We start from the raw sequence: 15,245 nt of genomic DNA, 5'->3' as shown, positions 1-15,245 counted from the left end.
GGGGCACCTCATTGAAGCATTGAAGTTCTTGTAATTAAATGGTACACATCGCTAGCTGGCCGGCAGGCAGAGGAGCTAGTCCAGTCACTTACTAAAACGGCAAGGAAAAAACGCTCACAGTGCAGCTTATAAAGGGCTTTCGTGTTAAGCAACTAAAGCAGCCCCAATAAGTTGATTCGAAATGAAAAAGGTATACCTTGAGCAAGAAATACAAAACCTTTGAGATAGATTTGAACAGATATTTCATTCAAATACAAAAATGGTCACAGTTAGGAAATTTTCAAGCAAGCAATTCTGTGAATACGCGTGTGCAGCTACAGTATCTAGATTATAATAACGAATTTGTGAATGTATGCAATGTAACTTCACATATATTTGGAAAGTATCGTATTGGATAAAATAATTGCGGTAGTACCGCGTATCTGTGTCTGAAATAATTGTTGCCCGTGTATCTTGTAACGTATCGTGACACAATTTCAAAGTATCTTTGCCCAGCCCTGAGAACGACACGGTGAGCTGTATGAAGCTGGGAAACATCCTGCAGCCCTTGCTAGAGATCGACATGACCACCGCGACCGCGCCACGACAAACTGATCAGAACGAAGAAGGTAAAGACAGGAATTGTTTGCAAATTGTATTTGTACTTTGTGTGACAAAAAAAAAACCTAAACTTCGAAGTTCAACTTCAAACTTGATGTTATGCGGAGAAGATCGGCAGTTGTCTACACTGCACCTTTAAATGGAAAGAGTGCGCAAGAAAATTAAGAACGTGCATCACACAAGCAACTGAAGAATCGATACGACATAATCAACATGGCTTTAGGGAAGGCCGTCTACGAGGTCAACACCATTTCGCAGCAGCAATAAAGCCAGCGACTGACTGAGTGACAAGTAATGCTCTATTATCTGCCCACCATAAGAACTGCTATGTTATTTTTGCTACCACAAACTTACTCATTTATGGTAAGCGTGATGCGAGTGCTGTCGACATCCACAAAGATGTACACGTCTACAGACAGGAGCAGCACAGAAAGAGTTGTGGTGTAGTTGATTGCGAGACGCCCAGTGCCCATGTCGACGTGCATTTCCAGGCCGCGATCGTCAGATCTCACGTAGTTTGGCCCAGTGCTCCGAATGCTGCCGAGGCCCGTGAGGCTGCCGTTGTGCAGCTTGATGCCACCCAACACTGGAACTTCGATGGCCTTATCCGGCAGCTTGAGTGGGTCTAGTTTCATATTTTTAACACCAAGCCTTAATATTTTCACCAGTGCTGAAGGAGTGTCACGTGCCCTGCATCTTTTTATGCCTGCGAGTAATGAAAAGGAAAGAAAAAGTTCCCTCTAATGCTCGCTATGAGTTCTGCTTAAATATTATTGCGTGAAGCCTTGAGCCATGCTGTGACGGTGGCGATCTAATGCCGCATATCGAATCGGCGGGTTACAGGAGGACTTAGCTGGAAGCAGTCGAAATGGTCATTCACCCTTACGTGATCTTCTAGAGAAGGAGCTTTAAAAATAACTATGCAGAGAAAACATGACGAGTTCATCACCGGCAGTTCATCACCTTTACTGAAAGGGTCAAACTTGATATTATAAAAACTGCGCTACAGGTACTGCGAAATACGAAGTTAGGGGGGGGGGGGGACACGATACGAAGTGGACACTACAAGCGCGAACTGTCAACTGAATTTTATTGAGCAATAACATGAAGGTAAGAAGACATTCAGGAAAGGGAAAGATCAGTTTACGGAGAGGGTAGGGGGGGGCCGCAATCTTGCTGAATTGTCTTCATGTGGTCCACGTGGGGTGATTGCGATGAGGTGAAAGGGTGATTACGATTCCGAGAAGTGGCGAAGGCTCAAAGTTCTTTTCCCAGTGTGCTGATTCAATTGCTATCTCTGCTATTTCGCAGTAACTGTAGCGCAGTTTTTATAATCATGCAAAACCAACTAGCCCAATACCATCTTTATTCAATCATCAATCAGTTACAGAGTACAGTGAACTGTACATTGATCACACATGTAAGATAAGGAGCAGGGTTAGCAAAAAGGCAATTGAATGCCTGACAAAGTGCCGTAACCCGTCCCAGTCAATAAAGTGCACAAGGATCAGTGACATAGTTCAGCCACAGTTACATAATTTTTGATAACAGTACATAAAACATCGTTAGAAGAACAATAAGATTTCAAGGCCTGTTTGAAAGACTCAGTTGATAACAATGACGTATTATGACTTTTTTTTATAGAGACAAAGCAAGGAATATGTGCAAATATCCAGACTTGTTGAACACAAAGCCATGCTATTACTATTCACTACATGAAAATGTGACAGATGCACGTCAATTTCAACAACTTGAGAGATGCCACAAAAAAAAAAAAAATAAAATCACTTTTGAAGCATTAGTAGAAACGTGTGTATTTTCTTTTTAAACGCAGTTACTGAGCGGCTCTCGTGCACGATGGTGGTAATTGTGGGATGCACATTCAGTAGTTGAGGGATCATATGCGCTAGCTTTTTGTGTACCGTAGTTGGTCCGTAGTCTTTCAATGCAGTATGTGATGCGTCTAGAGCTGTATGTATGATGCCTTCGAGAATATGCATCGTGAAATGCCACCGCGTTAGTTTTCAATTTATCATATATAATTGCCGCTATTTTTGTATATGATATTCTCAAACGTTAACATGTTGTGCTTGTGAAAGAGCGGAGTAGAATGCGTTCTAATACGTCACTTTGCTCAAACTTGAGATATTATAATGATGACAGACTTGTAAATGAACGTGCACATAAGCATCTACCCTTCTGTTCACCGAAGCCTGTCTCTTCTATCCGATGAGCTGAGAACTGCTACCTCTGTGGTTAAGCTGCTCTATTGCTTTCCCTTGAGTGTCTAACGTCTATTCTGAGTTCGTCAGGTCCCCACGAAGAGGCACTACCGCTCGGCGTAAAAATAGTCTTCGGAAAAGACCTATGCTTGCGTTTTATATTCTTCGGAACAAAACTATGCTTGTTTAGCCTACTTGAAAATAACACTGAAATCACCCGAAATGTTCAGGCGCTTATGTATACATGTATGGGACTAAAACGCGACACTGAAGCGCGTGGCTGCAAGCGGTGATGGTGCCAGTCACGTCGAGACCGTCCCTGACACATGGGGACTGCATCCAATAAACAGTGTGTGGTTCTCGGTAGATCCCGCGGAGCGCTGTAGTTATGCGTAAGGCATGCCCGCCAGTTTCAGCCGCTTCACGCGGCGCGGCATGTGAGCGTAGTGTCAGTGCGTTGAATCCTTGGCAAGCAGCGCTCCGTTGGCGGTACTAGGAACCACGTACGAACGGCTGTCTACCGGATTCAGTCACCATGTGCCACGAACGCTTTCACTCTCACCGCGTGCAGCCACGTATAATTTTCAGTATCGCGTTTCAGTCACCGATCACTACGCGTACGAATGTCTTTACATCTGCATACGTTTCAGTGCTCTTAAATGCTTAAATGTAGGATACCCCCTCCCCCCTTTCTTTTCCTATATTATGCACAAACTCGAAAAGAACATGCTTAAACTTCAATGCATGTTGGTTAGTCTTCTCTTGAAGCTGTGAATAATTTTTGAGCACCGGAGATTAATTTACTTAAATTAAACTAATTAAGTCACATTTTCTTGTTCTGTAATCATCAAGATGCCGATTTTTTCATTGTTTACAATCGCGTGATAACGTCCAACTATGTGTATCCAGCGAGGTAAAGATCGTCTATTCACTTTTTCTTTTGCGAATAGAAAAAACAAGCCCACACAACGTAAAATTTACCATGTCACTAAAAATTTGCATGTGACTACGCAGTCGTACACACCGAATGGCAGTACGATAAAGCAATCTCATTGGAAACCAATATGACCTTATCTTACTGGACCGAACGGCGAAGATAACAACAAGCTTGGTCCTTGCATCGTATAGGTTTAAATTGCTCGATAGAACACAGTAACCGACATCGTTCAGGAACCATAAAAACTATGTCTTCGCTTCGCGCTGTGAATTAAAACGTTCTGGGTGCTTTGTTTGCTACAATGTATTTGTTTTATTGAGGGGAACATTAAAGCCATCGTAGTGTCATAAACGCAAGACAGAAAAACGACTAGATCTGCATAATTGCACATAGAATTGGGATGTCCGAACTAGAGCACTGCACGGGCCGTGATTCTCGGCCCAGCCCGTGCCCGGGACTCATTCACATTTACCCGCCCGAGCCCGGCCCGGCGACTCAAAGCGAGACCCGGGCCCGGCCCCAACCCGAGAAAGAATTCCGCCTACCCGACCAGGCCTGGCCCGACCACATATCGGGCCCGACAGGGGCCCGAGCCAATAGGTGGTGTTGCCCGAACATAGAGTCGACCGCAGGGCGTTTTAAGTGGCAAATATCTACGCATGCTTGGCGCATGCTTCGCTAGCAAGTGTACTTTAACCTACGGTACTTTCTTGTAAAAAGGGGCTGGCTCACCGTGGAAACAGTTGAGCGGATCCATACTGGGTACGTTGAACGTTTGTTCGGCAGAGGTACAGTGTACCTAATTTTCTAGGAATACAATACGAATCATCAAGAGCGTTTTGTAGCTGATATTGTAGGAAGAGGAGTGATTTGCAGCATGAGTCCGGATTCGATAAGGAGCGCAATAAAAACAGAGGGGACAGAAAACAGAACGCTCTCTTCACTTTCTTTTTATTGCGCTCCTACTGAAATTTAAATGGACACGGAAATGAAACACTGAATGGGCATATATTGATAAATAATACTCTGAGAAATCTAATGTTGTTAGTTTCGCGAACACATACAGATGCATTAATAAAGGAGAAAATCAAGGTCAAGGTTTCATTTCTAAGTTTCGCCCCAAAATTGCCACGCGTGACAACACGGATTTCAAAGCGTATTTTTCGTATTTTGGCGACTTTGGCTTGTCGAAATTTTCTGATGCTTCTTATGTCAAGTCTACGACCCCCTCACAAGACAATGCACTTAATTTTTACCGATTAGGAACTGCGTAGAACCTAGCAGACGCCGTCAAAATCTATGACGCGTTTGAAGCGGGAATTTTAAGGTATAGTGTCACCAGCCGTAATTTCTTTTTGCGCGTTTCCTCGCTTCCCATGCGTCTTCTCGCGGTAGTCGTCGTGATTTGGGAATTGTGAAAGAGTAATTTGCTAATACGACAAAAATCGTATGGGCGTGCTGTAATGACAAAGCCAACCGTGCACACTTCTGGATATGTAGCACATATATCTTCATCATAGTGGCACCTTGCTACATCACGAGAGATAGAGGAAAAAAGCCATATTTATTACATTTGTTGTAAAAACACTAACCTGGATAAGATTATAACGAACCGCGCGCACCACGTGCACTTTGGAAATACGTATAAAAAGCCGAATGAAAAAAAAAAAAACTTGTCATAGCATTCTTTTCATATATATCACACCACTGCTATTTATACAGTCTATGTTTTTGTGGCATAGTTTATAGTTTATTTGTTCGCACGTTATTGTACAAAAAATAATATTATAAAGAGATTCTGCTAAGGGAACCCAAGCTCAAGTTTGCGGCGCGACAGCGCCGCGCCAGCCGCGCTGCGGCTCTGTCGGAAAGCTCTGAACCTTATGCGCGGCCGACTCAGCCCCTTTCACGGTAGCGGTAGCGCACGTGCGCACGCGTTCTTCTATCGGTGCTGGTAACTGGGGGGCCGTCAGCTCGGCACGTTGCACCGAGAGGCTTGCTGTGCGAAGCTGCGCATTTCCGCGATGGCAGAAGTGACCCCACGGAAGTGGACGTGATGTCGGAAGTATCCCTGTGTCGTGGGCTGCCACAACAGTGCAGACAACACCAAGGCACGCGATTTACGTGTGAAACTGTATTGTTTCCCGGTCGTGTCGCACGAGAAATACAGGCGGCAAGCGTGGATAGCTGACAGCACTGTCTCGCCTTCTATTTTGGCTGTCTGAGTTCATCGCTTTCTTTCGTTTCGACTACCTGAATCAGTACGTAATGCGGCGTATGCACGCAGCGACTACAGTAATGATTGCACGCTGTCTTCTCGCATTGTGAAAGTCCAGTTACTGTTGTAGGTGAAACAACTTTGTGTTTTGATTCCCCGTGTTCGCGAGACCTACCCGTCGTTGTTAAACGTTCACACTCGCGCTATACCGTTAGCGTTGCGCGGTTGGTTGAATTCAACTGAACTCGGCACATTGTCAGAAGTTCGGCGCCTGCAGTTCACGCGTCGGGAAGGCTGCTTTATCACGCCGGAACGGACGTCCGTGCATTTTCAGCAAGCTTTGACATCGTTCTGCGGGTTTGCTTTGTTTTTGTCACTTTATTAGTGTGATATATATTTAAGCCGCTAAATACAACTGGCACTTAATACATGCTTTGCAATTGCAACCTTGAAGTAACCTTCTTTCACCTTCTGACTTTGTGTGATTTTGTAGCCGCGTTCGCGCAGCAGGTTTTATACGCCTGTCAAGTCGATATCATAAAAAGAGACTGCAAGCATGACACGAGAGCCGAAAAAACGAGGCGAGCAGTTCATCTTGCTTCACAGTGGTTAAAGCTCAGCTAGCTGCCTCGCGTCTTAATCGGCGGGTGATTCTCCAGTGGCACGGAGGACTTGACTCTAACCTTCTCAGGAAACAGGGCATGGCCGTGTAATTTCTTTTTTTTTTTTCGCACGCCGCAAACGTTTGTTCTCGAAAGTACACGGCTGCTACTGTTAAGCATGCCATATCAAAACAACAATCATATGATTCGTAGTCGACATCGCAGAACATCGATAGCGTGTACGGCTTCATTTCGGAGTGCATGTGGACCATTATTCATATTTAACATGACAGAATGAGGCTTACCTCGAAGTATACGTCCTACACGGTGTAATCGCGACTTGGGAAATGCATTTCGTTTTGAGCCGGGCGTCGTTGTCGTCGATCGTCTGCTCTTCACCGTTAAGGTGATTGACGAGCCTTTCTCCCTTTATCAAGTTCGCTTTTCGGAAGCGCCAGTCAAGCTTGGAGATCCTTTTGAAGCCGCACTGCACGCGGTACATTGTGAGACGCCGCAGGTGCACCGCGAGAGCACAGCACGTGCACGGAAGCGAGCGGCAACGCGGTGGAGAGATGGGAAAACGCTCGCTGCTTACACCCCAGTTTCTCTTTTTCTGCCAGAGATGGCGCCGCCTGTCAAGAGCAGCAGCGCCGCTAAGCGTTGCTTGGGAAGCCTATAAGCACACCATGCGCCGTTGCATCACGTGTCCTGCCGCGCTGAAGTTACCCGATAGCGCTGGCCGCAGGGGCGCACATCTGCCTTGCGAAATGTGAAGGAGTCGGCAGACAGACAGACAGACAACGAACTTTATTGGATCCAGTCGGCAGTCGTAGTTTTTAATTTCTACCACTGGAGCAAATTTAGAATGTCTGTTCTGGACCTCTGCAGAATGAAAGTAATTGCCGTCAAGCTGATCCCTTCATTTATCTCGTTCCCGAATGTTGTGTAACTCTTCAATATCATTTATAAATATCTCTGAGGGCTTCTACTTGCAGTTTTCAGCAGTGTTTGCTATGCACGGCTTGCACAGAGCGCTTCTTTTTTATGTTATAATGGTGTATGCCTTCCTAACGATGTTGTACCTGTAAAAGGTGGCCTACGCTGGTAAGACTACAATGGCAGGAGTGGCAGTTGGTGGACGAAGTCATCGCGATCTATTTTCGGGGTTAATTCCGGTTTGGTACTAAAGGTGCGAATAAGCTTCTCGGCCAGTGGCGTAGCCAGTGGGTGGCACACCTGGCGACAAGGGTCTTTGTAAGCGAGAAAACGCGCAAAAAGAAAATGCGGGTGCCGACGCCACTTTGAAAATCGTGCAACGAACGCCGTGACTTCATAGATTCTCACGGCGTCTGCTCGGATCTACGTAGTGCCTAATAGGTAAAAATTAAGTATATTGGCCTCTGAGAGGGTTATAGACTGAACGTACCAAGTTTCAAGAAGTTTCGTTGACCCAATGACCCCAAAATACGACGAATACAGTTTGAAACCCATGACGTCACGCGCGGAGATTTCGACGCCAAATTTAAATGTGAAACTTTGCCCTTGATTTTTTTCCTTATGATGGTGAAACTAACTACATTCGAGTTCTCATAGTATACTTTATCAGTGTTAACTGATTCATTGTTTCACTTTAGTGCCCCTTTAAGAACTGAGCAAAGTGCGAGCCCGGCCCGACCCGAACGCGCCACCTCAAACCCGGGCCCGGCCCTAAGCCCGGAGCTTCAGACCCGAGCCCGGCCCGGGCCCGCCGTGAAAACTGCATTACCGGGCCCACGGGCCGGGCCGGCCCCGGGATTTCGGGTAAGCCCGAACCCGTGCAGTGCTCTAGTCCGAACTTTCACCGAAATATTCCGCGAGAACGAAAATTACGTTCAGGAAAGTAGAAGTAAACATTATTTCGTGAGCTGACGAGGATACACCTCCACAGGTGAGCGGAGTCTTCAGTCCAGGACACCACCCAACGCGGGCCAAGTCTAGGTAAGTCAACAATCTGTAATAATTGCTCTACCGTCATGACTGCAGCTCCCGCAAATACTTGCCCCACAGTGTTTTCTATTAAATTTTGTAAGAAGCTGCTTTCCGCGACACTTTAACTGCTGCCGGCGCTTATTGGATGTCACGATCAAGGAAATTCACGACCCTCAATGGCAGGGTGCGATTTCAAGGTCTCGTCGCGACTGTGCAATTGCGATACTATTCTGTGTCTGAAGTTGCGCACTGACACGGTATTTCTCATATTTCACGGGCTTCCTCCATTTCTTGTAAAGGTGGAGTAAGCGGTGCGCACCTGGCTGCAAACACCTCAAGATAATTTGTCTCTGACATCGCTTAATTGACACTGACTACTACAGCAGCAAATATGTCCCCTATGCCCTTCAGTTGCCCTGTGCGCTGCGTAGCGCCAATATATCGCATCCGTGCATTGTCCGAACAGAGGCCAGAAAGTGAAAGCGCAAACATAGCTCTCGCTCTAAATGCATGGCCTTCCGCTTGAAACAACAGTTATTATCGAATTGATTTCAGAAACGCATTTAGCGAATGATCCGTTTATGAATACCAAGAGAACTTACCTGATGTTCCAGTATCGCAAGTGATGGAGAAGAAAAAGATAACAAACATGACCGATAAATTCATTGCTAATATGAATTCGCGTTGAATCATAGAGGTTACGCTTTATATGCGGTGACTGCGCTGGGGAGTAAACTTCTTATTTAATTGCTCCCGCCTAGCGAGCAATCCGAAAAGCAGTGCTTTAGATTTAAGAGCTTTAACGCTCATGGACAATTGTGGCCCATTAAACCGAATGGAAACAGCTGGCCTCCCCGTGATACATCAGATTGAGGCCACGAGTAAAGCGTAATATAGAGCATCAGCATGCGGCTGTCGTCTAAATGCGGGAGCGTTTAAACGTGTGGAATAATATATAAAGAAACTGCACTGAGGTTGTTTAGGATAGTCATCAAGCGAAATATTTCACGATGTCCATCAAAATTATCGCGTATGCCTTGAAGCTTGAAGCACAAATGATTGTCGTCATACGTTCATTTAATTGAACAGCACTCTAGAAAAAAAAGGTAGGCATATTCACTAACTAAATACTAACCGTTTACTTGGCACAAAATACACTAGCGTTTTAGTAAGTGAAGGTAGTAAAATGCAGCTTTGTGGAACGTGCTACCTAGTTAGTGAGTGAATAGTACTAGTTCGAATGGCTAGTCCATTACTAAGTTGTTAGTAACCGCGCTAGCAACTTACTAACCGTATTAACTCTACTACGTTTAGCCAATTAGAGGTTTACGCCTATTTTGTTTATATTTGCGTGTGTATTGCCATATCAAGATGATTCTATTACAAAAGCACCTAAAAGATAAAAAAAATGAAGTGGCATTGTCCTCGTACATTAACTAATGGCCGCTAGTTACTTCCATGGTAACTTACCATGTTGTGATGGTACTTACCATGGCATTACCATGGTAAGTGCACATCACAACAACATACACAGAGGCATGAATTGATCACGAATGAGAACACACACGCAAGCGCACACACAGGATAGCGAGACTTTTACGTAGCCGATATCTACTCTAGCAGTGGCTTGAAGACCATTTATGCTGCTACTTTGGGATAGCACACCGTGTACTAGTTAGCAACCATTGAATTTAGAAGAATAATTGATGTTTTCTGCACATCATCGTGTGCCCTTATATTTGCTTATATGCGTGCCATCACGTAGCACGAAACTTTAATTCCAAGGTAATCAATAAAATTTAAGTTTAAATTTTCCTAAAGACCGCCACGATTACGGCAAAGTATACTGCGCATCCACGAAAGATCTGGCAAGGTGGGTGGCTAATAGTTACTTAGTTAAAAAAAAAACCAAGTAAAGTTTCTGGTTAGCGAAGGCAGCACTTTACGACCTTTACTAACTGCTGGCTGGTAAACAGATTTCGCGAAGGTAGTAAAATACGCTCGAAACTAGTAAGTGCAAGCATTTACTAACCATTTACTAACTTTTTTTTCTAAGAGTGAGCGACTAAAGAGAAAGAAATGCAGCGTATCTTGCACTGGAGGAGCAATGCGAAAGGGACCGCGTAGCTGATGGACACCTAGGCTGTTCCTGGCTGTTGCTGTTTTGCTAAGTTTTGCAAGTTTTTCTTTCTTGCTCTTTTTCTTTCTTTTTCTCTCTTATCTCTGTTTCTTGTTTCTGTTTTTTCGTCTGTGTTTATTTCTATTTCTTTCTCTATCTATCGATTTCATTCTATTTCTCAGTCTTTCACGTGGCAAGCGTGCGTGTGTGAAGGGAGCGCTTCTCCGGGACCAGGGTTGATTTGCTGACAGAGAGTGTCGATTTCAAAGAGGCTGGAGAAGTTCGTTTGCGCATAATTCAGTTGTTTTTTCATGTAGTATATTTCAATTTACCCGCCTTTTTTCCCGAAGACTATTGCCACGCGCGCTTCTTTTTCTAGTTCTACGTAGCCAGCCTGTTGCACGTGTAACCATGCACTGCCTTGCGCATACCGCACCCGAATGTCTCGGAACAATCCCCATGATTGTAGAATCTCCCGATAAGATTGTGCGCCCAACGCGAACAATGGAGTTTGTTCTAGAACTAACCCGGCCACCAACGATAACGCTGCAATCTTCGATGCCACTTGTGTAAATGCCCACGCGCTTTACTGCTAAAAGGGGTTGGGTAAGGTCTGGGTTTGCATGCGCCTCCAATCTATCGATTGGACCCTGTCGAGTTTGGGGCTTGGGGGTGGATAAATACGCCTGGATTTTTGATAAAATTTTTAATGTCACAGTATCTAGTCACCCTGTCCCTCTCTGCCCAGTCCTCCACTGGATTTCCATCCTCTGGAGGGACCTCTCGACACCTCAGGAGGATATACCCAGACGTCTATTCAGACGATAACTGCAAATGGTGCGGCTGGACTCACGCATCTCTTAGGCACATTGTCTGGGAATGTGAGGCTATAGGCGAAGAAAATGCAGTCTCCCCAGATGAATCTGTGGCACGGTGGAGGGCCGTGCTGCGCAGCTCAAACCTGCAAGATCAATTGTGGGCCATCCAGCAAGTCCGTGAGGCGGTGAGGAGACAGGGTATCCGGTCCTCCTCGGGGGCGGCATAGGCCCAGGCCACGAATTTGCCGGAGTTCTGAATGAAGTTGCTACCACCACCACTTTACTGCTGATCAGATTATTCGACGACTGTGTGCGCCGATATCATTGCGCTTTCAGTGTCATTCCTTTTTTTTTTTTTGGGGGGGGGGGGGAGGGCACAAGTTCACCGAATTAAGTGTTTCATCATTGCCGGCTGCGATTGCTTTCTCCACCATCACAACCACGTGACACCATTTTTACGTCGACCGGTACTGTCTCTTACTAGTGAGGACTACACGCACTCGGAATAAAAGTTAGGCACAGACAGACAGACAGACAACGAACTTTATTGGATCCTGAGGAGTTACGACCCCCTAACGGGAGGCCGTTGTAGCTGCTGGCCGCGCCCACGTAGAGGACAGAACGCCGTGACGCTCCGCCCTTTCCTGGGCCCTCTGGATAGCCTGGGCTTGCTGTCGGAGTGCCGTGCTTCTGATGGCCTCCTCCCATTCGGCTTCGCTGGAGAGAAGGGTTTGAGGCAACGCGGGACATCGCCAGAGCATGTGAGCCATGGAGGAAAAGGTTTCACTGCAGTCGGGGCAACCGGGGTCAACGTCCGAGTACATGTTACTGAGAATGCCCCGCGACGGGAAAGACCCCGTCTGCAACATTCTCAGAGTAGCTGACTGAGCTCTGCTGAGCTTCGGGTGAGGAAGAGGATAGACTCTCCTGCCAAGTTGGTAATGCTTTGTTACCTCATTAAATGTCAGAAGTGGATCATTCTGCTGAGTCTCTTCCTGCCCCTCCGGAGCCTCCAGACCGCCGCGGCGCGTGAGTTCTCGCGCACGATCGTGGGCCAGCTCGTTGAGGTTTGGGAAGCCCTCGAGAACGTTCTTCCCCATGTGTGCAGGAAACCAAGTGATAAAATGAGAGCCGGGACAAGCCCTCTTCTCTAGAATGGAGGCCGCTTCTCGAGCGAGGTTGCCCGATTCGAAAGCTCTGATTGCCTCCCTCGAGTCGGTGTAAATGTAGGAACGCTCTGGGTCAGACAAGGCCAACGCTACCGCAATTTGCTCCGCTATACCCGGGGTGGCCGCCCTTACTGAGGCGGAGGAGCGAAGCTCCCCCCGCCCGTCTATAACCGACAACGCGAACATTCTCCTGTTCCCGTACTGCGCTGCATCGACAAAGACGGCGGAGTCCATGTCACCTTTAACTCTCCTCAAGATGGCTCGTGCACGGGCTTTACGTCTACCCTCGTTATACTGCGGATGTACGTTTCGCGGGAAGAGCCCCACCATGTAGGTCGCCCTCGTTTCCCTACTCAGTGTTGTCCGCCTTTCCTCCATGATCCTAGAAGCCATGCCAACCTCGTCAAGGATTCTCCTGCCAGCCTTTGTTGACGATAGCCTAACCACCTGGGCAGTGACCTGCGCCTCTATGATCTCGTCTATGTTATTGTGCATCCCGAGTTGATCTAGCCTGTCGGAGCTCGTGAAAATAGGCAAGCCTAGGACTTTCTTGATGCTCTTGCGCATGAGCGTATTTAACTTCCTTTTCTCTGTTTTAGTCCATATTAGAGCTGACGCCACATAATTAATATGGCTCATAAGTTAGGCACAGTAAGGAAAAATAATATAGTAGCTTATCCCCAGAGGTAGCTGCTCTTAGCTCACCACATATAAGGCACAGCTTTCGGTGAGCTGAAGTTCCCGATGTGCACGCTCATTTACAAGCCACTAAGTATTGCTATAAATTAAGATTTATGGTGTCAACATTTCAGTAAGGGTGATGAATTGCTGGTGATGAACTCGGCATAAGTTTTCGCTGTCTCGGCATCGTTCACATCTACCGCCACTGTCGACGCCGCTGGAATTGCTCATTCTATACCAGGTTTAATCACTATTTTGGCTCGCCGCCCTAATTCATATGCCTTCTGCCTAGAACTTGACACCCTTCAAAAACTTGCGGCTCAGCGTGACAAGGCCCGTTAATCTTCACCACATAACCGCCACTCCTACCCCAGCCAGAAAGCTAGACATGGCAGCGCCTGGAGCTGGCGCTGCATTGTGTATTAACATTGCCAAGAGGAGCTACTTGGCGTGCAGGCTGATGGTGTACTTTGTGAGTGCTCTGACCGGCACTGGGACCTACTTCTTGATCATCAGTGCTCGATTCTGGCGAATGCTTAAAAAGTGTTCTGAAGCCAGGGACAACTCGTACATTGTCATAAAAGAGCGCTTGAATTCTCAAAAGCACATCCAAAGACGGCGCCAATCGGGCGCAGCAACGGTCGCTTCTCCAAAGCGCGTCCCCCTCACCTTTCCACAGACGACGCACGCCGATAAAGCGAACACCCGGCGAGATTGAGAGAACTGGAGAAGCCAACGCCGCTGCCATCCGGCGCGTCCGCATCACACAGTAACCTGCGAGAAGCATCTAGCCCTTTCCGTAGCTTTCGCCAGCGTTACTATACTCGGCGACAACTTATCTTGGCATTGGAGCGAAGGCTACGGAGGCGGGGCATCCGCACATTTGTGTTACTACACAAGTAGTTCGGCATCTTGCAGCCGATTTCAGTTCCAGTTACGGTTTCGCTTGCTCGCATCGCTGGAGCGTTTAGCCCCACGTATACATGCAGAATGGGAACATCCGTGTGCGTAGATGCATCTACCTACTGTACTGTATATTGCCACAGGGTTGTTACGTTGACGAAGGCAGCAGTGGGCCTGTCGAAGATGAAATTCTTTATTTGGCCGAACTTGTGGGCGGGAAACGAGTCAGTCAGAGCGTCGTCCGTCAATAATTTTGACAGGGGTGAAACGTATCGGCTTTTATACATGTTCTTGCGAATGTTACAGCGTTATCGCTGGTGGCCACGTAATCTCTCGACTATTCGCGTACCGCGCGCAATCTTAACGGAAAGATCTAGAACAATCGTGACGCTTCTGGAACATCGCATCGCGTTCTGCGCGGAAGATTCCAAACAGTCTTTGCGGGTGAAGCCCGAAGACAACAAAATAAGACACATGGGAATATGATGAACACCGCCAAGCGCACACCGCAGCCTGAATACGGTGTTTGCTCGATTGTAACGCGATCACGATTGTAACGCGAGGGGCGACTTTAGTAGCAAAAATTTGGAGAAAAAGCTCGCATTGTATTCGAATAAATACGGAATGCAAGTACCATGATGCCGCTGAATTGGGTTTCGATTTAAGGAGAGCTCTCGCTTAATTAAAAAGAGACTGACGCAGAATATTTTATCAAGCTTCGCTGGTCACACACCTTCACAGAGCGTAGTTTCTCGGCCGTAGGTATTTCATTGCGCATGAAGTAGCTGTGCACTTTGCGCCGCAATGCTGCCAACGCAAACGTGTAATAGCGCAGCAGCCGCGTCTTGCCGGTGATGCGCTTCTAAGTTTGGCCCGAGAAATTCAATTTCTTTCGCTTCGGGGAGGCAAGTGGGGCCCGCAGAGCTTCAGCCTTGATACACTTAACTGTTCGCTCACTCACTCCGGTGAGCTCGGCGACAGTCCGGCACACTGCATTTGCAGACAAGT

General features: G+C 46.8%; 1 protein-coding gene across 1 annotated transcript in view; it reads left to right on the top strand.

Moving 5' to 3' along the window:
- LOC119385957 (E3 ubiquitin-protein ligase Nedd-4) overlaps positions 1-501 on the top strand; it is an 11,998-nt gene extending 11,497 nt beyond the window's left edge. The window contains exon 8 of the mRNA XM_037653315.2: positions 496-501. Coding sequence (XP_037509243.1) covers positions 496-501 — 6 coding nt within the window. The remainder of the gene's footprint in view (positions 1-495) is intronic.
- The last annotated feature ends 14,744 nt before the right edge of the window (positions 502-15,245 follow it).

This window comes from Rhipicephalus sanguineus, chromosome 3, assembly GCF_013339695.2.
Source record: "Rhipicephalus sanguineus isolate Rsan-2018 chromosome 3, BIME_Rsan_1.4, whole genome shotgun sequence".
Classification (NCBI taxonomy): Eukaryota; Metazoa; Arthropoda; class Arachnida; order Ixodida; family Ixodidae; genus Rhipicephalus; species Rhipicephalus sanguineus.
The sequence above is the reverse complement of the archived record's forward strand: the minus strand, read 5'-3'. Positions and strand labels throughout refer to the sequence as shown.